Source organism: Schistocerca nitens, chromosome 3 (genome assembly GCF_023898315.1).
Source record: "Schistocerca nitens isolate TAMUIC-IGC-003100 chromosome 3, iqSchNite1.1, whole genome shotgun sequence".
NCBI lineage: Eukaryota > Metazoa > Arthropoda > Insecta > Orthoptera > Acrididae > Schistocerca > Schistocerca nitens.
The window spans coordinates 621,698,382-621,722,480 of record NC_064616.1 but is presented as its reverse complement, the minus strand read 5'-3'; the positions used below and the strand labels follow the sequence as shown (position 1 = coordinate 621,722,480).

At 37.0% G+C, this 24,099-nt stretch overlaps 1 protein-coding gene across 6 annotated transcripts in view; it reads left to right on the top strand.

Moving 5' to 3' along the window:
- The window catches only part of LOC126248562 (neuropathy target esterase sws), a 228,076-nt gene that overhangs the window by 41,692 nt on the left and 162,285 nt on the right, over positions 1–24,099 (top strand). For all 6 annotated transcript variants that reach the window (XR_007545508.1, XR_007545507.1, XM_049949654.1 and 3 more), the window contains exon 8: positions 22,754–22,963. Coding sequence is in view for 4 of the 6 variants with exons in the window: in XM_049949654.1 (XP_049805611.1) it covers positions 22,754–22,963 (210 nt within the window). In the remaining 2 variants the exon portion in view is untranslated. The remainder of the gene's footprint in view (positions 1–22,753; positions 22,964–24,099) is intronic.

Below are 24,099 nucleotides of genomic sequence, written 5' to 3'. Positions count from 1 at the left end.
AATGATGCCTCCTCTGGTTCTGCTGCATATTTTCAAAGTTTTGCAATGTTTCATTTTCTCCACTTCCTTTGTAGTTTCTGAGCTCTTTCAAAGCTTTGCAGACTTCATGGTTTATAGATGGGTTTATATGTTCTGATGGTGTTTCAGTAGGGGTATCTGTGTTGATTTGCAGTAGTGTTTATTTGCAGTAGTTCTGGAGGATCTTCGCAATTTAGTAACCTTTAATTGACGTTTCTTCTAAAATTTCTATATCTTTTCTACTGCCATGGGCCAGCTTATTATTTTTATCCGTTAACATTAATACTGGAGTGTCATATTTTTGTAGGTGTCTACTAAATAATTGTGGTAATCCTTGAGTTTGTTTTCTCTGTATTTGTTTCTATCATCAGAAGTATATCTTTTATATTGGCATTTAACCCTTCTTATTATTTATTGGGTTATTGTTCTCTGTTCTGTGAGTTCCAAGTGTGATTATTCTGTTTTATATCTCTAATACCTTAACCATCTGCCACTGTTTTATCACACTCACCATTCCATCATCAGTGTTTTTTCCTTGGATGTACTATGGATACCTGCTCAGCTATTTGTTTCAACTGGGAAACTATTTCCTCTAGATCATCAGTTATTTTTATATTCCTTGTTTGTTCTTCAAAGTCATTGTTACTTCTTGGTTTTCATTCTATTGAACTAAGTACTGATTTTGTATAACTTTACGCTAGATAATTAGAAAAGTGTTAGTCAGATCTACTGTTTGATTTATATGTGAAGGTTTACCAATTTTCGTGTATATTTCTCAGGTTCATAATTTCCCTAATTCGTTCAATTTCTTAATTAGTGGCATATTTGGATAACCAAATGTGCTCTCTGGTTCAGAAAATTAGGGCAATAAAAGTATAACATCAGATCTGGGAACTGAACAAAAATAGTTAAAAATGAAAGTAATTTTCTTTTTGTGAGTAAAGAGGTATTAGATCACAGCATTTTTATGATTACTTGATACTGGGAACAATTTCAATTACAGATTTCTCTTAAAGGAAGATGTTTTGTGGAAATTAACTATGCCATTTGAATTAGCACCATCCAAATAATCTAGTGAACTATGAATTTTAATAAAGTACAGACAATATATAAATTTTTGACATATTAAGTAAATGACATATTAAGTAAATGATATACATCTTCTACCAGTCTAATAATACTGAAAAAAATGGCAGATATTTTTGTATCCAACACTTGTTCTAAGACAAGTGAAACATACTGATTCAAAAGATGCAAACCATTTATCTCCATTACCCATTGTTTATTTAGATTTACTCATTCAACCAGTTTTATTTCACTAGAACAGTTATTGTTACATGGAGTATTAGTGAACATGGCCTTAGTAAAGAAAGTAGTGAGATCGAATCACATGACACATATAGTATATAGTAATATCTAGTTAAAGGTATAATACACACATAAAATTCTTACACACTGAAAATGCTTCCTTATCGAAGGTATGTTTGGTTTGAATTTCATGGCTGTAGGCTTTGGTTTGTGCTGAGCATTTGCCATGTTACACTGAAGTGTCCGGCAGTAGTCAGCCAACACTGCTGCACTCCATTAACCCTGATACCGAGATGTCCTGGTGAAAATATTCACTGTCTTTGTCACTGATTGAACCAAGATTTTTGGGGAAGAAGTCAAGATGTGAGTCGAGGAGACTTTTGAGGGACATGCTGACAACCAGCTGTTTGTACGCACCGATGCACTTCTTCACAACATTTCCATAGTCAGAAGATTTATGATTTCCAAGACAATTTGTTATAGTAAAGTAGACTCTGAGGCATGGTGGCATCCACTATTTTTCACGTACACAAATAACACCCAGAGATTGGAAGGAAAAATAAATTACAGGAAAAATCCGAGGACTGACTTGGGACTGAATTAGGACCTTTTGATTGATAACCTGCTACTTGCCCAGTTATCTACTGAACTGTTGAGCCACACACTACATGTTTATTAAACTGAGGACATCAAACATTCGTTAGCCTTTTCAGTTTTCTGTTTGTGCCTCAAATTCACATCATCTTAGAACCTTTACTATATTATTGAGAATTTATGTGTGTCTTTAAAAAATACAAATAATGCTCTTCACTATTCTAATCAAGAGTGTTTAGAGTTTGTAGGCTTCAAATTTAAATAGCTATATGTGAGACTCAAAAATTATGTTGTACTCAAACATTTTGTGGAAACATTGCTGGAAGTTAATATTGCAAAAGCAATGAATTTGCCAAAAGAACCTCCATAATTGCCCTAGAAAAAATTTCAATGATCTACCAAGTGAAAATCTATTGTTTTCTCTGTCTCTGTCTGGATCTCAGTGAAGAAGTGACCACTACTCAAGCTGGAGAGCCTGATGAGCTTAAGAGTCATTTTCTCGATATGGAGATCCTGCTGTTCAATCACATGTACAGCAATAGTAGATGTGTTGACTGTTGCCAGTGCGGTTTCCAGCCAGTTGTGGGCAACAGACAACTTCTCCATACTAGCCATAGTCCCTAACTGTATATATTGTTGAAAGAGTAAAGATCCACTTTAACTGTGTTCAGTGAGATTAAAAGTGAGCAACTACCTTGTACACTGATATTACACTAGATATAATTTTTACAGAAGAGCAACTGTTTGAAACTGAAGTGAAGAAACTTTTCCTGGTACTTCCATCTATGGTGCTTTGATACCTGCCCACGGTACAGATAACATTGCTACGGGTCTTCTGTGCAGGCTGGTCGTAGTCTGACCAGAGGTGATAGAGATGATCCTGTACCTCTGGCATTAGTGCCAAGGGTGCTTGCCTCCTCCCATATAACTACCTTTCTGCAATATTTTCTATGTAGATGTTGCAAATTTTAAAATTTGTAAATAGTTTTAATAAGAAGGAAACATTACTAAAAATATGTTACTTAAATTGACTAATTGATTAAAGACATTGCACGCAAATTGTAGCAAATAAGTTACAAATTATATAAATTTTCTAAGAAGTTGAAAATAAAGGATTATTGTTTATGGCAGTTACTGTACTTTGGTTTTAGTAGCATATATAATGAAGAACAGATTTTATTTGCTGTTCATTAGTTATTACTAATGGATAAATTTTTAATTAGAAATTAAACAAAAATGGTGAGAAAGTATACAATTCCAGGAAATGTTGTTGTTATAATTTTACTGTGCTTTTCCTTGTTTTGAACTAAGCAAACTCACTGTCATTGTAGTCAAGATTAGCATCTGTGTTATATTCTGTCAGCTGTCTGCTTTTACCTGTACGTGACCACGGGTACTTAATTTGCTGAAACTGCTTTCACTAGATCAGGGGTGGAAAAATGTTCTATTGTGAATACAACTGCCTGTGAATGCCCACACTGCTTGCCTTCAGTTCCACTATACCTGTCTGTTAACATCACTTGTTTGTTATTGACGTGTGCGTGTGGCATGATGGGCCTCTTTACTTCACGTCATTCATGTTATCAGTGTTGAAGTCACTTTGGCATTCATTGTAGGACAAAATTAGTGAGAGGAAAATGGTTGAGAAGGTGTTAAGATCCTCAAAATGAAAAACTATCCAATCCCTACGCTCCAACCCACAGTGGGAAGAAGATAACTTTTTTATTGAAACATGGATTGACCCCTAAGTGTCTGTTTTGTAATGCCATTTTATCGGCTAAATTCAAGTAGGTGTATGTTATTTCTTGAAAATGTTGTTATTATTTATAAAGCCTTATGTGGTTTTGCTTTTGATTTTACCTCTTTGTTGTAGTGTATTTACAGGAATAGAACCATGCCATCCACAATGATGGTGCATTTAGAGGGAGCCATCACATGGCTCTTAAAATAGCCAAAACAGCACTTCCCATCAGCAATGTAGAATTTTTTAAACAATGTTTTGCTACTGCCACAACAGTCTTGTGCCTAGCGGCTCTTAAGTTTTCGAAACAGTTTCTTTTTTATGGAGAACAGATTGTAGATGCATCAAAGAAATGGCAAATGACGTGTAAATGCAACTGAAAGATAATACTAAAGATTTATTTCTCTTTGTCATGGATGCTGCTCAGCTTGCTGTAGTTGTGAGAGGTGTTGGCACCGAGTTCAACTTGCTTGGGGAACTCCTCAATTTAATCCCAGTGCCAATTGCTTATGAAACATTAGTGATGCATGTGACCTCTGTTGATGGCAACAGATGGAGCACAGATCGGTCAGAACTCTGGTGTCATTGCTTTGACACAGAACAAGGTGAAAGCAGTTGCTATCCACCAGTGATACACTGCATCCTACATGGCCTTAATCTCCGGAGTGAAATTTACACCCTGCAGTGAATTGTGCACTGATTTGGAACTTCCTGGCTGATTAAAACTGTGTGCTGGACCAAAACTCGAACTCAGGACCTTTCCCTTTCGCAGGCAAGTGCTCTACCAACAGAGCTACCTGAGCACAACTTCACAACCCATTCTCACAGCTTTACTTTGTCCAGTACCTCATCTCCTATATTTTACAGATCACAGAAGCCATCCTACCAAAATTGCAGGACTAGCACTCCTGAAAGAAAGGATATTGTGGAGATACGGCTTAGCCACAACCTGGGGCATGTTTCCATAATGAAATTTTCACTCTGCAACAGAGCACACACTGATATGATAGTTCCCCACAGAATAAAACTGTGTGCCAGATCAAGAATCGAATTCAGGAACTATTTCCTGAGTTTGAGACTTCGTCTGCCATACAGCTTTCATCTGCCAGGATGATTCATCATGTTAATCCGCTTGAAAAATGTGCCAGAATAAGTGGCATCATGGTCATTGTTGCAAAGTAATTAATAAACTGAGATCATACAATTTGCAATATTGGAGTTTAAATACTTTCTGGTATTCTGGCAGAGCTGGAGTGTCATAGTAGCAATGTGCCATATATTTGTGAAGTGTACCAGTTGTCGAGGTGTTATTGTAGTTTTTTTTTTTTTTTTCCAACTTGCGTAAATACACAGCATTATTCATGAACATGAAAGTACTTCTTATAAAGGAGTTTGAATATCTCCAATGTATATTAGATCTTTTATTTCTAACTCACCTTACGAAGCACCTGAATGTCTTGAGTACAACTTCACAAGGTATGCTTAAACTAATAGCTGATGTTTTTGACACCGGCTTTGGGATCTAAAAGAAAATTGCTGTTGTGGATAAAGCAACTTAATAGGTGTTGAACAATAATAATAGTAATAGTAGTAGTAGTAGTAGTAGTAATAATAATAATAATAATAATAATAATAATAATAATAATAATAATAATAATAATTCTTTATAGAACGAGCAGAAACCAGCAAAATACACAAAGCAATCACTCATATAAATACATCGGCTACACCACTACAATTTCATAACCATCTCTACAACCCTTTAGATCACATAACATCAACAGATACGAAGAAAGTAAATTGGAAAAAGAAAACACTACATGGCAAGCACCCTTGTCATCTAACACAGCCACACACAGATCAAGACGCATCCAACACATGGCTAAGAAAAGGCAATATATACAGTGAGACAGAAGGATTCATGATTGCAATACAGGATCAAACAATAAACACCAGATATTACAGCAAGCATATTATTAAAGATCCCAATACCACAACAGATAAATGCAGACTTTGCAAACAACAAATAGAAACAGTAGATCACATCACAAGCGAATGTACAATACTAGCAAATACAGAATACCACAGAAGACATGACAATGTAGCAAAAATAATACATCAACAGCTTGCCATACAACATAAACTAATAAAACAACACGTTCCCACATACAAGTATGCACCACAAAATGTACTGGAGAATGATGAATACAAATTATACTGGAACAGAACCATTATAACAGATAAAACACCACCACCTAACAAACCTCACATCATACTCACCAATAAAAAGAAAAAATTAACACAACTAATCGAAATATCCATACCCAATACAACAAATATACAGAAGAAAACAGGAGAAAAAATTGAAAAATACATCCAACTGGCTGAGGAAGTCAAGGACATGTGGCATCAGGATAAAGTTGACATTATACCGATTATACTATCAACTACAGGAGTCATACCACACAATATCCACCAGTACATCAATGCAATACAGCTACATCCAAACTTAAATATACAACTACAGAAATCTGTAATTATTGATACTTGTTCAATTACCCGAAAGTTCTTAAATGCAATGTAACATACACCGTACAGTTAAAAGGAAGTCGCGCTTGATCAAGATCCGCATCACTTTCCATTTTTAACCAGACATAACGTCTGAGAAAGAAAAGAAACAATAATAATAATAATAATAATAATAATAATCTGGAGCAACATATGGTCAAACCCGGTACAACATAACAGGCATGCACGGTGGATACAAGCAGAAACAGACACATACAAGATGATACCACAAATGCCTGAAGTGATAATTTTGCAACATGAAGTCACCCAAGCAATTAATTCTACTCACAATTGGAAAGCCCCTGGAAATGATAAAATAGCAAATTTCTGGTTAAAGAAGTTCACCTCAGCACATTCACATCTAACTAAATTATTTAACAGTTACATTGCAGACCCATACACATTCCCCGATACACTTACACATGGAATAACTTATCTGAAACCTAAAGATCAAGCAGACACAGCGAACCCAGCTAAATATCGCCCCATAACATGCCTACCAACAATATACAAAATATTGACTTCAATCATTAAACAGAAATTAATGACACATACAACACAGAACAAAATTATAAATGAAGAACAAAAAGGCTGTTGCAAAGGAGCATGAGGATGTAAAGAGCAACTTATAATAGATGCAGAGGTGACATATCAAGCTAAAACTAAACAAAGGTCGCTACACTACGCATACATTGATTACCAAAAAGCTTTTGATAGTGTACCCCACTCATGGTTACTACAAATATTGGAAATATACAAAGTAGATCCTAAATTGATACAGTTCCTAAACATAGTAATGAAAAACTGGAAAACCACACTTAATATCCAAACAAATTCAGATAATATCACATCACAGCCAATACAGATTAAGCGTGGAATATACCAAGGAGACTCATTAAGTCCTTTCTGGTTCTGCCTTGCTCTGAACCCACTATCCAACATGCTAAATAATACAAATTATGGATACAATATTACTGGAACATACCCACACAAAATCACACATTTGCTATACATGGATGATCTAAAACTACTGGCAGCAACAAATCAACAACTCAACCAATTACTAAAGATAACTAAAGTATTCAGCAATGATATAAGTATGGCGTTTGGAACAGACAAATGTAAGAAAAATAGCATAGTCAAGGGAAAACACACTAAACAAGAAGATTATATAATGGATAACCACAGCGACTGCATAGAAGCAATGGAAAAAATGGATGCCTATAAATATCTAGGATACAGACAAAAAATAGGAATAGATAATACAAATATTAAAGAAGAACTAAAAAAAATATAGACAAAGACTAAAAAAAAAAAATACTGAAAACAGAATTGACAGCAAGAAACAAGACAAAAGCTATAAATACTTATGCTATACCAATATTGACCTACTCATTTGGAGTAGTGAAATGGAGTAACACAGACCTAGAAGCACTCAATACACTTACACGATCACAATGCCACAAATATAGAATACATCACATACATTCAGCAACAGAAAGATTCACATTAAGCAGAAAGGAAGGAGGAAGGGGATTTATCGACATAAAAAACCTACGTTATGGACAGGTAGACAATTTAAGAAAATTCTTTCTAGAACGCACAGGAACTAGCAAAATACACAAAGCAATCACTCATATAAATACATCGGCTACACCACTGCAATTTCATAACCACTTCTACAACCCTTTAGATCACATAGCATCAACAGATACGAAGAAAGTAAATTGGAAAAAGAAAACACTACATGGCAAGCACCCGTATCATCTAACACAGCCACACATCGATCAAGACGCATCCAACACATGGCTAAGAAAAGGCAATATATACAGTGAGACAGAAGGATTTATGATTGCAATACAGGATCAAACAATAAACACCAGATATTACAGCAAGCATATTATTAAAGATCCCAATACCACAACAGATAAATGCAGACTTTGCAAACAACAAATAGAAACAGTAGATCACATCACAAGCGGATGTACAATACTAGCAAATACAGAATACCCCAGAAGACATGACAATGTAGCAAAAATAATACATCAACAACTTGCCTTACAACATAAACTTATAAAACAACACGTTCCCACATACAAGTATGCACCACAAAATGTACTGGAGAATGATGAATACAAATTATACTGGAACAGAACCATTATAACAGATAAAACATCACATAACAAACCTCACATCATACTCACCAATAAAAAGAAGAAATTAACACAACTAATCGAAATATCCATACCCAATACAACAAATATACAAAAGAAAACGGGGGAAAAATTGAAAAATACATCCAACTGGCTGAGGAAGTCAAGGACATGTGGCATCAGGATAAAGTTGACATTATACCAATTATACTATCAACTACAGGAGTCATACCACACAATATCCACCAGTACATCAATGCAATACAGCTACATCCAAACTTATATATACAACTACAGAAATCTGTAATTATTGATACTTGTTCAATTACCTAAAAGTTCCTAAATGCAATATAACACATACCGTACAGTTAATAGGAAGTGACGCTTGATCAAGGTCCGCGTCATATTCCATTCTCAACCAGACTTAACGTCTGAGAAAGTAAAGAAATAATAATAATATGTTCTACCAGTCGTAAAAGACGACGAAAAGAACAAACCACTAATAGGGCTAACCCCCCTTTTAGTGTGATGAGTTGGTTCAGGACAGAACTAAAGAAGCCTCGGACAAGCACTGTCATGGTCGGGGAAGACGCTTGAACCCTATGCCCGCTCACAATGGTAACAACACTGCTAGCCAACTGGAAAATGATTTAAATCGAAATAGAGGTGTTTTGCAGGATATGCTTCCTGCAACCACCCTAGAAGGAAAACAAAGACAGAGGATGAGATGGTCAGATGCAGTTAATCGACACCTCATGTTCTGTTATTACCAAGCAACAAACCTAGGAACCAACACAACTGGATACAGATCACAAGTATACACAACATTTATTACCATATACCCAGAATTAAAATTTTTAACAGAACGACGACTAGCTGATCAGATCCGTGTAATAATAAAAAATAACAGGATACCCCAGTCAGAATTAGAAAACATCAAACAACAAGTACAACAAATACTGGAACAAAATAATGTGCAATCAGAAGAAGAAGAAAATACAGTAATGGACTCAGACATCCCAGAGCAAACAAACAAAGAACAACACACATCAATTAAACAATCAGAGGAAGACGAAATCTTAAGACAGCCACCAGAACAAGCACAAATAGAACACGAAGTGACACAGATGTTATATATAGAAGAAAAATTTCAGCTGACATATATAGAATACAAAGACACAAATACGGACATTAGACCATTCTTGCATAGACCGCCAAATAACCCACAAGTCGAAACAACAATAAAAACTATCAACACAATCATACACAACAAAATAAATGAAAACACAACTATGGAAGAGTTACAACTACTGGTTTATATAGGAGCACTCACTACACTAAATATACACACTAGGCAGAGATCAGAACCAACCAACACACAGAAGAAACCCACAAAACCAGCATGGCAACACAGGCTACAGATCAGAATAGAAAAACTGAGAAGAGACATCGGACAGCTAACACAATTTATAAGAAATTAAATATCAGACAAAAAACAAAAAAGGTTAGGTAAAATCTCACAAGAAGAAGCGATAGAGCAATTAGATGAGAAGAAGCAGAAATTACAAGCATTGGCCAAATGACTTAGAAGATACAAAAAAAGTGAAAATAGAAGGAAACAAAACCAAACATTCAACACAAACCAAAAGAAATTTTACCAGACAATAGATAACACACACATTAAAATAGACAATCCACCAAACATAACAGAAATGGAACACTTCTGGAGCAACATATGGTCAAACCTGGTACAACATAACAGGCATGCACGGTGGATACAAGCAGAAACAGACACATACAAGATGATACCACAAATGCCTGAAGTGATAATTTTGCAACATGAAGTCACCCAAGCAATTAATTCTACTCACAATTGGAAAGCCCCTGGAAAAGATAAAATAGCAAATTTCTGGCTAAAGAAGTTCACCTCAACACATTCACATCTAACTAAATTATTTAACAGTTACATTGCAGACCCATACACATTCCCTGATACACTTACACATGGAATAACTTATCTGAAACCTAAAGATCAAGCAGACACAGCAAACCCAGCTAAATATCGCCCCATAACATGCCTACCAACAATATACAAAATATTAACTTCAGTAATTACACAGAAATTAATGACACATACAACACAGAACAAAATTATAAATGAAGAACAAAAAGGCTGTTGCAAAGGAGCACGAGGATGTAAAGAGCAACTGATAATAGATGCAGAGGTGACATATCAAGCTAAAACTAAACAAAGGTCGCTGCACTATGCATACATTGATTACCAAAAAGCTTTTGATAGTGTACCCCACTCATGGTTACTACAAATATTGGAAATATACAAAGTAGATCCTAAATTGATACAGTTCCTAAACATAGTAATGAAAAATTGGAAAACCACACTTAATATCCAAACAAATTCAAATAATATCACATCACAGCCAATACAGATTAAGCGTGGAATATACCAAGGAGACTCATTCAGTCTTTCTGATTCTGCCTTGCTCTGAACCCACTATCCAACATGCTAAATAATACAATTTATGGGTACAATATTACTGGAACATACCCACACAAAATCACACATTTGCTATACATGGATGATCTAAAACTACTAGCAGCAACAAATCAACAACTCAACCAATTACTAAAGATAACTAAAGTATTCAGCAATGATATAAATATGGCTTTTGGAACAGACAAATGTAAGAAAAATAGCATAGTCAAGGGAAAACACACTAAACAAGAAGATTATATAATGGATAACCACAGCGACTGCATAGAAGCAATGGAAAAAATGGATGCCTATAAATATCTAGGATACAGACAAAAAATAGGAATAGATAATACAAATATTAAAGAAGAACTAAAAAAAAATATAGACAAAGACTAAAAAAAAAAATACTGAAAACAGAATTGACAGCAAGAAACAAGACAAAAGCTATAAATACTTATGCTATACCAATATTGACCTACTCATTTGGAGTAGTGAAATGGAGTAACACAGACCTAGAAGCACTCAATACACTTACACGATCACAATGCCACAAATATAGAATACATCACATACATTCAGCAACAGAAAGATTCACATTAAGCAGAAAGGAAGGAGGAAGGGGATTTATCGACATAAAAAACCTACGTTATGGACAGGTAGACAATTTAAGAAAATTCTTTCTAGAACGCACAGGAACTAGCAAAATACACAAAGCAATCACTCATATAAATACATCGGCTACACCACTGCAATTTCATAACCACTTCTACAACCCTTTAGATCACATAGCATCAACAGATACGAAGAAAGTAAATTGGAAAAAGAAAACACTACATGGCAAGCACCCGTATCATCTAACACAGCCACACATCGATCAAGACGCATCCAACACATGGCTAAGAAAAGGCAATATATACAGTGAGACAGAAGGATTTATGATTGCAATACAGGATCAAACAATAAACACCAGATATTACAGCAAGCATATTATTAAAGATCCCAATACCACAACAGATAAATGCAGACTTTGCAAACAACAAATAGAAACAGTAGATCACATCACAAGCGGATGTACAATACTAGCAAATACAGAATACCCCAGAAGACATGACAATGTAGCAAAAATAATACATCAACAACTTGCCTTACAACATAAACTTATAAAACAACACGTTCCCACATACAAGTATGCACCACAAAATGTACTGGAGAATGATGAATACAAATTATACTGGAACAGAACCATTATAACAGATAAAACATCACATAACAAACCTCACATCATACTCACCAATAAAAAGAAGAAATTAACACAACTAATCGAAATATCCATACTCAATACAACAAATATACAAAAGAAAACGGGGGAAAAAATTGAAAAATACATCCAACTGGCTGAGGAAGTCAAGGACATGTGGCATCAGGATAAAGTTGACATTATACCAATTATACTATCAACTACAGGAGTCATACCACACAATATCCACCAGTACATCAATGCAATACAGCTACATCCAAACTTATATATACAACTACAGAAATCTGTAATTATTGATACTTGTTCAATTACCTAAAAGTTCCTAAATACAATATAACACATACCATACAGTTAAAAGGAAGTGACGCTTGATCAAGGTCCGCGTCACTTTCCATTTTAAACCAGACTTAACGTTTGAGAAAGTAAAGAAATAATAATAATGCACTACCGACCATTAAAATTGCTACACCAAGAAGAAATGCAGACGATAAACAGGTATTCATTGGACAAATATATTATACTAGAACTGACATGTGATTATATTTTCACGCAATTCGGGTGCACAGATCCTTAGAAATCAGTACCCAGAACAACCACCTCTGGCCGTAATAACGGCCTTGATACGCCTGGGCATAGAGTCAAACAGAGCTTGGATGGCATGTACAGGTACAGCTGCCCAAGCAGCTTCAACACGATACCACAGTTCATCAAGAGTAGTGACTGGGATGTTGTGATGAGCCAGTTGCTTGGCCACCATTGACCAGACGTTTTCAATTGGTGAGAGATCTGTAGAATGTGCTGGCCAGAGCAGCAGTCAAACATTTTCTGTATCCAGAAAGGCCTGTACAGGACCTACAACATGCGGTCGTGCATTATCCTGCTGAAATGTAAGGTTTCGCAGGGATCGAATGAAGGATAGAGCCATGGGTCGTAACACATCTGAAATGTAACGTCCACTGTTCAGTGCCGTCAATGTGAACAAGAGGTGACAGTCGTGTAACCAGTGGCATCCCATGCCGGTGATACGCCAGTATGGCGATGACTAATACACGCTTCCAATGTGCATTCACCACGGTGTCGCCAAGCATGGATGCGACCATCATGATGCTGTAAACAGAACCTGGATTCATCCAAAAAAATGACATTTTGCCATTTGTGCATCCAAGTTCGTCATTGAGTACACCATCGCAGGCGCTCCTGTCTGTGATGCAGCATCAAGGGTAACTGCAGCCATGGTCTCAGAGAGGATAGTCCATGCTGCTGCAAACATCGTTGAACTGTTCGTGCAGATGGTTGTCGTCTTGCAAAGGCCATTGGGATCCAGCACGGTGTTCCGTATTACCCTACTGAACCCACCAATTCCATATTCTGCTAACAGTCCTTGGATCTTGACCAACACGAGCAGTAATGTCGTGATACAATAAATTGCAATCACGATAGGCTTCAATCCGACCTTTATCAAAGTCGAAAATGTGATGGTATGCCTTTTTCCACCTTACACGAGGCATCACAACAGTGTTTCACCAGGCAATGCCGGTCAACTGCTCTTTGTGTATGAGAAATTGATTGGAAACTTTCCTCATGTCAGCACGTTGTAGATGTAGATTTCAAACAAGGCTGGAAAGATACGGGCACACACTATAGAACATGGAACATGAACTTTGAGCTGGTCACACAGGTTAAAAATTAAAAATAAAATTTTACTCACTGATCAACACCTGAAAAAAACTTGGTTGTTTTGCAACATAATAATTGATATGCAAAACCTTATGTGATGAGATGGCACATAAAAGCCTGCGTGCTAGCTTAACTTCAGTTGCCTTCTTCACATCAGAATTGTTATAAGCTAACTATTATTACATTTTCATTTGATGGCACTTTTGTGTAACACAAGATTGGTCCTTAAGGCTACACTTCTGCAAAGACTATGCACATGTTATATTGTAGCATAAGTATTAGTTCCATTGTCATACTGTAATAATTACAACAATGCAGAGAACACTAATGTGACAAGCTCCAGCATTGGCTGCCGATTGTGTATTATCAGCAGCCTCTGACCTGTTTGTGAGCAAGAGAATGCAAACTGTGTTTGTATCGTGTCTGCATGGCAATGCAGGTGCCCACAGCCTCACTACAGTCCTCAGTCAACAGAAATTGGCAAGAATCAAACTTTTTTCAAATAGCATATCTGTTACTGCACATGCTCACTGACCTTTGAGATCATATAATAGCATAGTGAAATGAGAGCAAGAATTCTATTGTTGAACATCAGTGAGCTGTATGAACAGAGTGCACTGATGCTACATAAATCGTGTTAGTGATAGACATGTGCTTGAGAGTAGTCATTTCCTTATGATGATACTTGGACAATATGGCACTGTAGAAATGATACTGTGACAACGGTGCGCATTTAGTTCCAGGTCAAGGAAAAGGTTTATTCTTATTGGGAGATTAGATTAGATTAGTTTTACTTTCATTCCAATTGATCCGTAGTGAGGAGGTCCTCCAGTATATGGAACATGTCAGAAAAACAACAATACATGACAAATATTTACAACTAAAACAAATAAGCTAATGTACCATTCCACAGGTCCCAAGTGGAATGATCGTCATTTTTTAATGAACACTAAGTCATTTTACAAATACTAATGCACTGAATTTAAAATAAAGTTTTTTATTCATTTATAAAGTAATAAACATGTAATACAACTACTGTAATACTTATTTACAATGAACACATTACTGCACTGAAATGGTGCAGAAGTTATGTTGTACTTATATAGAAATCAGTTGGTTTTACTAAGAAATTCATCAATGGAGTAGAAGGAGTTGGCCACCAATAAATCCTTTAGGCTTCTCTTAAACTGAATTTCATAGATAGGAAGATAGGAACATGGAGGAAAAGATAATTCACTTACCTTCCCCAGTTATTTATGAAACCGTCATTCCTTCATGGGGTTTTTAGCCAGTTTTTGCCCCCTCTGTGGCTGCACCCTTGATGGGGCTGTATCTCACCACCCCCTTGTATGGTCCTGCCTCTGACCAAAAGCTACACGTTTTTGGTGGTTGAGGGCTCTAGTAAACATGCAAAACTGGAAGGAGTGGATTATGATAGTCATTCTGGAATTGTCAGACATATTGTTGTTGCACATGAAACTGTTTGTATGTGGCCCAAGGCTCTCTTTAGATGTAAATGTAAATGTCATGTGTGACACTGTTTCTTAAGATGTCATATAATGGTTTGACTGTGTAAATCAGAAAGGCTTTTCTTCTTCTTCTTCTTCTTCTTCTTCTTCTCTTTTTTTACTTTCACCCATTGGACGCATTTCCTTTGTAAGGCACACGTCTTGTGTCTTAATGTGACTGTGATGAGTGTTAGTGAAATTCAGTGTTGTGTTTGTGTTGTCGGTGACTAAAAAGAGATAAAGAGTGAAACTTAGATGTGGCACATAGGCTGATCATGTTGAATTAATATCAAGGGGACTGCTGAGATCATTGTTCCCATTCAGTGAACAAATTACCATCACTAGTCTGTTGATCGGAAACTTTACACCATTACCTTTCCCCCATTGCTAGCCACACACTGGTGGTGAAAATTTCGTGCACCATCACATCTGAACCACCTACCCCAAAGCCAAGCACAGAATTATCACAGAATATAATGGGATGGCATTCATTCCATCAAGTCTGATGCTTATTAACAATTACAGGCACAGACACTTGTGGTAAGCAGTGAGCAGTAAATGTAGTGATGCATGCCAGAGAAGCATGATCTATTATTACAGTCTGTGATATGATATGGAGAAGCAGATTGATTTAGTATACTTCAGAAATATTGAGCAAGGGTTTAGGTATTTGATTTAGTTTGCCTGTCTGTGATTGCTATATTGAATTTACTTATGCTGTACCAAAGTGATGCATAAAATTTGTACATTTGACAGCACAAAAATTGGCCACTCGTAGAATTCTAAGTCCAGCCATCTTCACGATCTGGCACCACAGTAGGATGCTGAAGTGTCTGGAGGAAGAGTTATATTCCACCTGAGCTGTTGCAATGCTTTATCAGTTTTTGGCCAAGTGGTAAATGTCACGCAAAGTTAAGAGTTTGGGTCCACACATGCCTTTATTTTTTTTTTTTTTTGTTTTTAACAAAATTATGGCTGTGTGCTAGAGGTATCAGTCTGATGGAACCCCAAAGATGGTTTGCTTCACTTTCTAACCCACCAGTAATAGCAAAACCTTCTGTGAAACAGCTCGTGGCTACGTCAAGACCAGAGTAGTTTATGCTCGAGACTTCAAGCACTCTGCAATGGCTCGCACATTGGTAAACATGGAATTGTTTCTTACTGTAGTTAGATTTTTCACACAAAATAACTTCATTACACCAAGTGAATTTTATCTCTGGATGAGTAGGTTTCTACTAGCATGTATAGGTAAACTAAGGCAAAGGCCTGTTTTAAAAAAGCAAAGTATCTGTAACATGAGCATGCTTGTATGCAAGATATTACACAATTTGGACTACGAAATGGTCTGTACTTGTGTGCTGCCTGTCTCATACCCAAGTAGTTTGAAACTGAGGCAGTTGGAGTGGACACAAAGAAATCCAGTGAATAAATTATTCAGTGCCACAATTTTATAAATAAAATTTTGTATTCTCACAAATCCAAAAGTACATTGGCAGAAGGATAAAATACATTATCAAGTGTGGAGTATGGCAAGTTATTTTGTCCTTGTACAGTGGAGTACTACGATTAGCGAGATGGCTTATAACAGAGAAGAATCCTTAAGAATTCTTTATTCATTTTTGATATGGCTGCTTGTAACTATGTCATGGAACAGATAATATGCTGGCCTCCAGCACAATTTGAACTGAGAGCCAACGCAACCTTCACTTTATAGCGTGATTCTGTTACCTCAGAGCAATCACATCTGTGGCATTTCTCTCTCCCTTACTGCTCCAGTTATGTCTAGGACAGCTAAATGTCAACTGTAAAGACAAGATTAGCTGTAATGACCTTGGACTCAAAACCATACATTGATAACCTGATGTCATACCTTAAGTGAAATTCCTCACATTATTCAATGGAAGCGAGAAGAAAATGTCAAATGAATTTTGCAACATGATTCTGAGCCATCCAGGAAGTGACTCAAAGATCACACAGATGCCAAACACATTTCACATTGTTCTCCAGTTTCAGTTATACTATCAACTGGAGAACAAATTTTCAAGCCTAAATGTTCCTTGAGCAAGCTCAGAAGTGAGTACAGCTTGCATCTCAAAGATGTGGCTGCTGATGGCCAGAATACCAAAACTACACTATGTGATCAAAAGTATCCGGACACCTGGCTGAAAATGACTTAAAAGTTCGTGGTGTTCTCCATCGGTAATGCTGGAATTCAATATGGTGTTGGCCCACCCTTAGCCTTGATGGCAGCTTCCACTCTCATAGGCATACGTTCAATCAGGTCCTGGAAGGTTTCTTGGGAATGGCAGCCTATTCTTCACAGAGTGCTGCACTGAGGAGAGGTATTGATGTCAGTTGGTGAGGCCTGGCACGGAACCGGTGTTCCAAAACGCCCCAAAGATGTTCTATAGGATTCAGGCCTGGACTCTGTGCAGGTCAGTCCATTACAGGGATGTTATTGTCGTGTAACCACTCTACCACAGGCCGTGCATTATGAACAGGTGCTTGATTGTGGTGAAAGATGCATTCGCCATCCCCGAATTGCTCTTCAACAATGGGAAGCAAGAAGGTGCTTAAAACATCAATGTAGGCCTGTGCTGTGATAGTGTGATGCAAAACAACAAGAGGTGCAAGCCCCCTCCATGAAAAACACAACCACACCGTAACACCACCATCTCAGAATTTTGCTGTTGGCACTACACACACAGGCAGATGACGTTCACTGGCCATTTGCCATACCTGCACCCTGCCATCGGATTACCACATTGTGTACTGTGATTCGTCAGTCCACACAATGTTTTTCCACTGTCCAATCATCCAATCTTTATGCTCCTTGTACCAAGTGAGGTGTCGTTTGGCATTTACTGGCATGATGTGTGGCTTACGAGCAGCCGCTCAACCATGAAATCCAAGTTTTCTCACCTCCCACCTAACTGTCATAGTACTTGCAGTTGATCCTGATGCAGTTTGAAATTCCTGTGTGGTGGTCTGGATAGATGTCTGCCTGTTACACATTACGACCCACTTCAACTGTCAGCAATCTCTGTCAGTTAACAGACGAGGTCGGCCTGTACGATTTTGTGCTGTACGTGGCCCTTCACGTTTCTACTTCACTATCACATCAGAAATGGTGGACCTAGGGAGGAGTGTGGAAATCTCGCGTACTGATGTATGACACAAGTGACACCCGATCACCTGACTACGTTCGAAGTCCGTGAGTTCTGTGGTGCACCCCATTCTGCTCTCTCATGATGTCTAATGACTACCGAGGTCGCTGATATGGAGTACCTTGCAGTAGGTGGAAGCAAAATGCACCTAATATGAAAAACGTATGTTTTGGGGGGTGTCCAGGTACTTTTGATCACATAGTGTATATTTCAAGAAGTTTTATTCCTATTTCTCTAATTAGATTTAGATACAAGTGCGCAGTTACTAATAACACTCGGAGGCACTGTCTGCATACTAAACATTAGAAATCATTAAATGTCACAATGTTTTTGTTTTTCTGTCTTAAGTTTACTGGAAACTGACAGTCATATTCACCAGATGTGATTCTCGCTTTTGGAACCTGTTCAGTGTTTACAGTATAAACATTATGGGTAGGCAACACATCCTTTAATCATTGTGAATGTAGAAAATGTTTTTCTTTAGAACAGTCATTGATACTATCTACCAAACACAAGTACACAAGTGAAAAACAACACAGCATTGGTTGCAAAATGTGAACTTCCACATAGAGACTTCATAAGTTATGAACAACATAAAGTTCGTTATCAAGAAAGTCTACTTGTCAGCCTGGAAACCATACAAAATGACCAAAAAAGCCAGCTCAGAAAAGTGTGAAGAGCATGAAACCAGCGAATGTGTGTAGTGCAATTTGCTCCCAGCTTCTGTAAACATGAAAGTAGAAGCAGTTCTGTCATCAGAATGTGGAATGAGGAACATAAAATGCTGTCCGTACTATTTTGAATACATAATTCCATAAGAAAAATTGTCATTCAGTCTATAAATACTGAAAGTATAATAAGTATCATCTACTCCTAATGATTACAGTATAACCACTGCTGATGCTTTGTCAATAAAAGTGGAAAATGCCTGTGTAGAAGAGCTTTCCAACTCACATTAAGCAAAAGACAGTGAGAATCCAAAGTAATAATTGGTTCACCAAGCTAAGTGTGGTGCTGATTTTCTATGCACTGCCTGACACTCGTGAGTTTTATTTATTTAGTCCCTGATGGCTTCATATGAATGACATCTTTAGGCTACCACAATATTCATGAAAAATTTAACGAGGTGTAGTACGGTGGCACAGTTTGACAAATGATTCTAAGATTTGCATGTACTATCCATACACTGCTGATTCATAATGCCAAACTACCACCACTATATTTTAAAATTGGTCATTGTTCACTGGATTTTATAAGGAGTAACAAAATCAAAATGAAATAGATGGAAAAAAGTAAGTAAACTGTTTATTATTTCAGAAGTAATTGCCATAATTGTTAATACATTTATGCCACTGTGAAACAAGATGGTCAAACGCCTTCATGGAAAAATGTTTGCAGTTGCCTAAGGATCCACGATTTTAGCCAGGCGTGCACCTCATCTGAAGCAATTTGAGGGTCATGAATATCTCCCTTTAGGGCACCAAATATATGTAAATTGTATGGAGACAGATGAGGGCTGTATGGAGGATGCATAAGGGCCTCCCAGCAAACTTCTGCAGCTTAGTCGAAATATCGTTGGCAGTGTGTGTGTGTGGGCATTATATACTTCAACAGAATGATGCTGTCCATCAACATTCCTGGGAGTTTGGACTTGATGGCATGCCTCAATTTTTGCAAAGTGTCTATGTACCATGGTGCGGCACTATGTTCCAGAACATCAATGAGCAGTGAGCCTTCAAAAAAAAAAGCTCGTCATGACTTTCTCAGAAAGCTCATCATGACTTTCTCAGAGTTGGCATCCACGGATTTGGATTTTTTGGTGGGGTTGATTTCATGTGCTTCTATTGTTGGCTCTGACGCTTGCTCTCTGGCTCAAAATTATGCCATGTTCCATCATCTGTGACAGTACGGGGCAGGAAACGACATTCATCTTCATGATACCATTTCAGGTGCTGCAGTGATGTTGACATTCTGTTCAGCTTCTGCTCATGTGTCATGCTGTGGGATACCTAATGCACACAGAACTTTAGATATTCTGCGGAACTGTAGATGATCTGCCATGATGGCGTGAGTGGTACCATGACTGATGCCCAATATAAGCCGAATGTTTTCCACTGTCCATTGTTCATCATTTCTGACAACATCCATTGCAGGGAATGACATGATAAACCTGTCATGGTCAACTGCTGTCTTTCAGTGGCACCCAGCCACCTCTAAACCGTTTATTCCATGCAAAAACGTGCCTGTGATGTACTGTGTTCGCCACGGACAACAGACATTTGGGCATGCATGTCACTTCCCAATACTCCTTCTGCAGTCAAAAACTGCAATACTCCTTGCTGTTCCTCTTTCTTGGCCTCCATAGTGAAGTTAGATGCAAGCATGACTCGTTGATCTTATGTCGAGCACATCTAACAGACAAATGATGCATCAGTCAATGTTCCCCCTGTCCATCCTGATTCCCAGTAGAGGACACTTCTATACACACACATACCTCCATTACCAACATCCATGCCATGCTTGTTAGACCAGTCTCATTTTCATTTGACTGCCCCTTATAGCGTATATGTGAATCAGAGTGCAGTGCCTATTAATTCAAGTAACTAGTGGGCATTATATTTCAGAACAGTGAAAGAAGAATTGCAGGGAGCTGACTGATAGTGTAACTAACTGAAACATGTAGAGTCCCTGTAGTGACTGTCATTTTAGTTGCATAGTGCACAGTATTATTTGTTATGCAATTAGCTGCAGAATTAATGTAACTACTACAACAATGAACTCTGTTCTTATATTTGTATTGTTAGCACCTCATGGATTGAGGAATATCTTCATTAAAGCAGATTATTTACATTGATGCCAGATGTAATAGACATTGTTTTAAAACTGACCTATAGATGTATTTTGCAGACAGTGGTGCATGATTTAACTGCAGTGTGAGCAACGTTTAATATGTCAAATAATGTGTAAAAATATTATTTGCAAAATGAGGTGCAAAAAGAATCATTACATGTGCATAAACGATACCAAAAGATGGGAGATAAAGTGTGAAGCAAGCTGTGTTACTAGTAGTATTTATAGTAATTAATTATTTCATGAAAAATTTCAGCTAAAATCTGAAGTATGCGTGACTAAACTACAGTATAAATACATACTGCAGGTATACAGGATAAATTTAACTTATTTTATATCAGTACACCATTGTAAAGGCACCATGGAAGTTGTATCTGCAATTTCTCAGAATTGATGCACAATGGGTGATATTACATGTCCCACATCAGAAACATAGTAAAAAGCAAAAAGCCCTACATGCTTCCATCATTTTTTTTTCCATTCATATGTGATATGTTAAACATTGCTCACATTGCAGTTAAGTCATGCACCATTGTTTGTAAAATACAGCTCTATATCAATTTCAAAACACCTCTTGTATTTGGCATCAGTGTGAATAACCTGATGTAAACTAATGAAGTTGTCAATGCATTATCCGCTAATAATACAACTTGACCTTAACAAAGCCACGAGCTCTCTTGTGGAAGGTTTTACTATTACTGGTGGGTTAGAAAGTAAAGAAAATTATCTTTGAAGTTCCAACAGCCTGATATCTGTAGCATACAGCTTAACGCACTTAAGAAAAGGAATGATTGGACTTGAACTTGCGACTTCGTGTATTCATTGCATGATTTTTACCACTGGACCACAAACAGATACAGCATTATAACAGCTCAAGCACAATACAACATTTCCTCAACACATCCTACATTGGTGCCAGATTGTACAGTTGGCCAAATTTCTTACACGTGTAATTAGTTCATTTTCATATTTATGATTGTGATGTATGGACACAGACAAATATTTAATGTCACTCCTTTTAAAGAACAGGTGGATTTTTATTTATTTATTCTGAAAAAAAAAGCATTTCTGAAAGTGTTAGTTATATTAAGAGTCAATTTGGTAAACAAAAAATGACTTAATTGATAATATAAATTATTTCCTGAGAAGAACTGACTCTACATGTATTAGAAATTTATTAGTTGGTGTACCTTAGGGATTCATTAAAAAGACTAATGTGCCTTGGGTTTATTAGTGTGAAACTACCAATCTATTCAGTGATGAACTACATAAATAAAACATTTTGTGAAATTAAAGGATACCAATTGCTTTAGTAAAAGTGCGATATGGAGGCCTTTTTTGAAGTTGTTAAATAAGATGATACTTTCCATTAAATTTGACACCTACGGAGACTGACATTTTGGAATGCATATTGCAGGGTCACACAAGCTCATACAAGACTGTATCAGCGAGAGCTGCAGAAGATTCTACAGTGCTGCGTCTTCCCATGTCGGCATTTCAAGATTTGTTTGAAGACTACCCCGACATATTTATTAGAGTGATGCAAGTTATAATGGTGCGTCTTCAGAGAGTAACATTTACTGCTCTGCACCAGTATCTGGGTCTGTCATCAGAATTGGTTAACCAGGTATGTGAGGGGAAATGGGATAGAAAACTACCAGACTTTTATTTGACAATTGACACATGAAAAGCAGCTCACATTTCAACTGTAAGAATCTGCTGTATTCTACCCAGTACTTAAGGTACTTGAGGTTTTGGTAAATGAATTTGCCGTACTAGTGAATTGAAGTAGTCTTCATTCAAACTGTTGATTCATATGTGTAAGTAAATTTTTCGGGTAAAATTTGATAATTATCACTGTGAAATAAAATTATATATTCCACAGAACCCACTGGATAGTGATATAGTATTTGCTACCTGCTGTGACAATATAAGTATATAAGGTTAGAGGAGACTAAAAAATATTGTGGTTTCTAACTGCAGTAGAGCAGTTATGGTTAAAGAGCTGTATCTTTCATTTACTGTGTTTTAATACAGTTTCTCTTAAATAAGATATGCCATGTGAACACATTAAAGTGTAATACCTATCTCTGTCAACAAAATATTTAATTATTTGAAATTTGTAACTGGGAGAAGTACGTGAAGTTACCGTAGTTTATGGTTCAGTTGCTAACAGGTATGAGTTGGTTTCTGGTCTATTCATGCAGTGTTGAGATCACAACGATTTCCAGATGGTAAGGTTCTGAATTAATTGTTAACAGGGGCAGGAAGGGAGATAGATTTTTCCTTTAGCCTGATTTCTTCAATGTGGTTTATAAGTTCAGTCTTGGTACTGGCCAAGGCCCTGTCAGTGGTAGACTTTCAGGAAAACACAGAAGTATTAATTTCATTTTATTTTCTGAAGATCTTGAGAGTTTTGATGTGAAGGGGGTAAAGGAACATCCATGTGTGTAGTTGACATTGTAATTGTAAAGATGAGTTGCAAAATGTTACTAATGTATGAAAACTGAATGGACTAGGGCACTTACAGCAATACAAGTAATTTAATTTTCCCGATTTGCACATTAGGTGAAAAACATCAAAGCTAAGAGCAGTGGTGTGTTGTTGGACATTCAGCTTAAATGCACCCTGACCTTGTACAATGGAATAGTTCTTTCATTCCTCCTCCTTCTCATCCCCTTCTGAGTGAGGTGATGGTGTTAAAGCCACTTTACACAGATCTGAGAGTGAAAGAGCTCAAATCCTGCACAGCCATCATGTTTT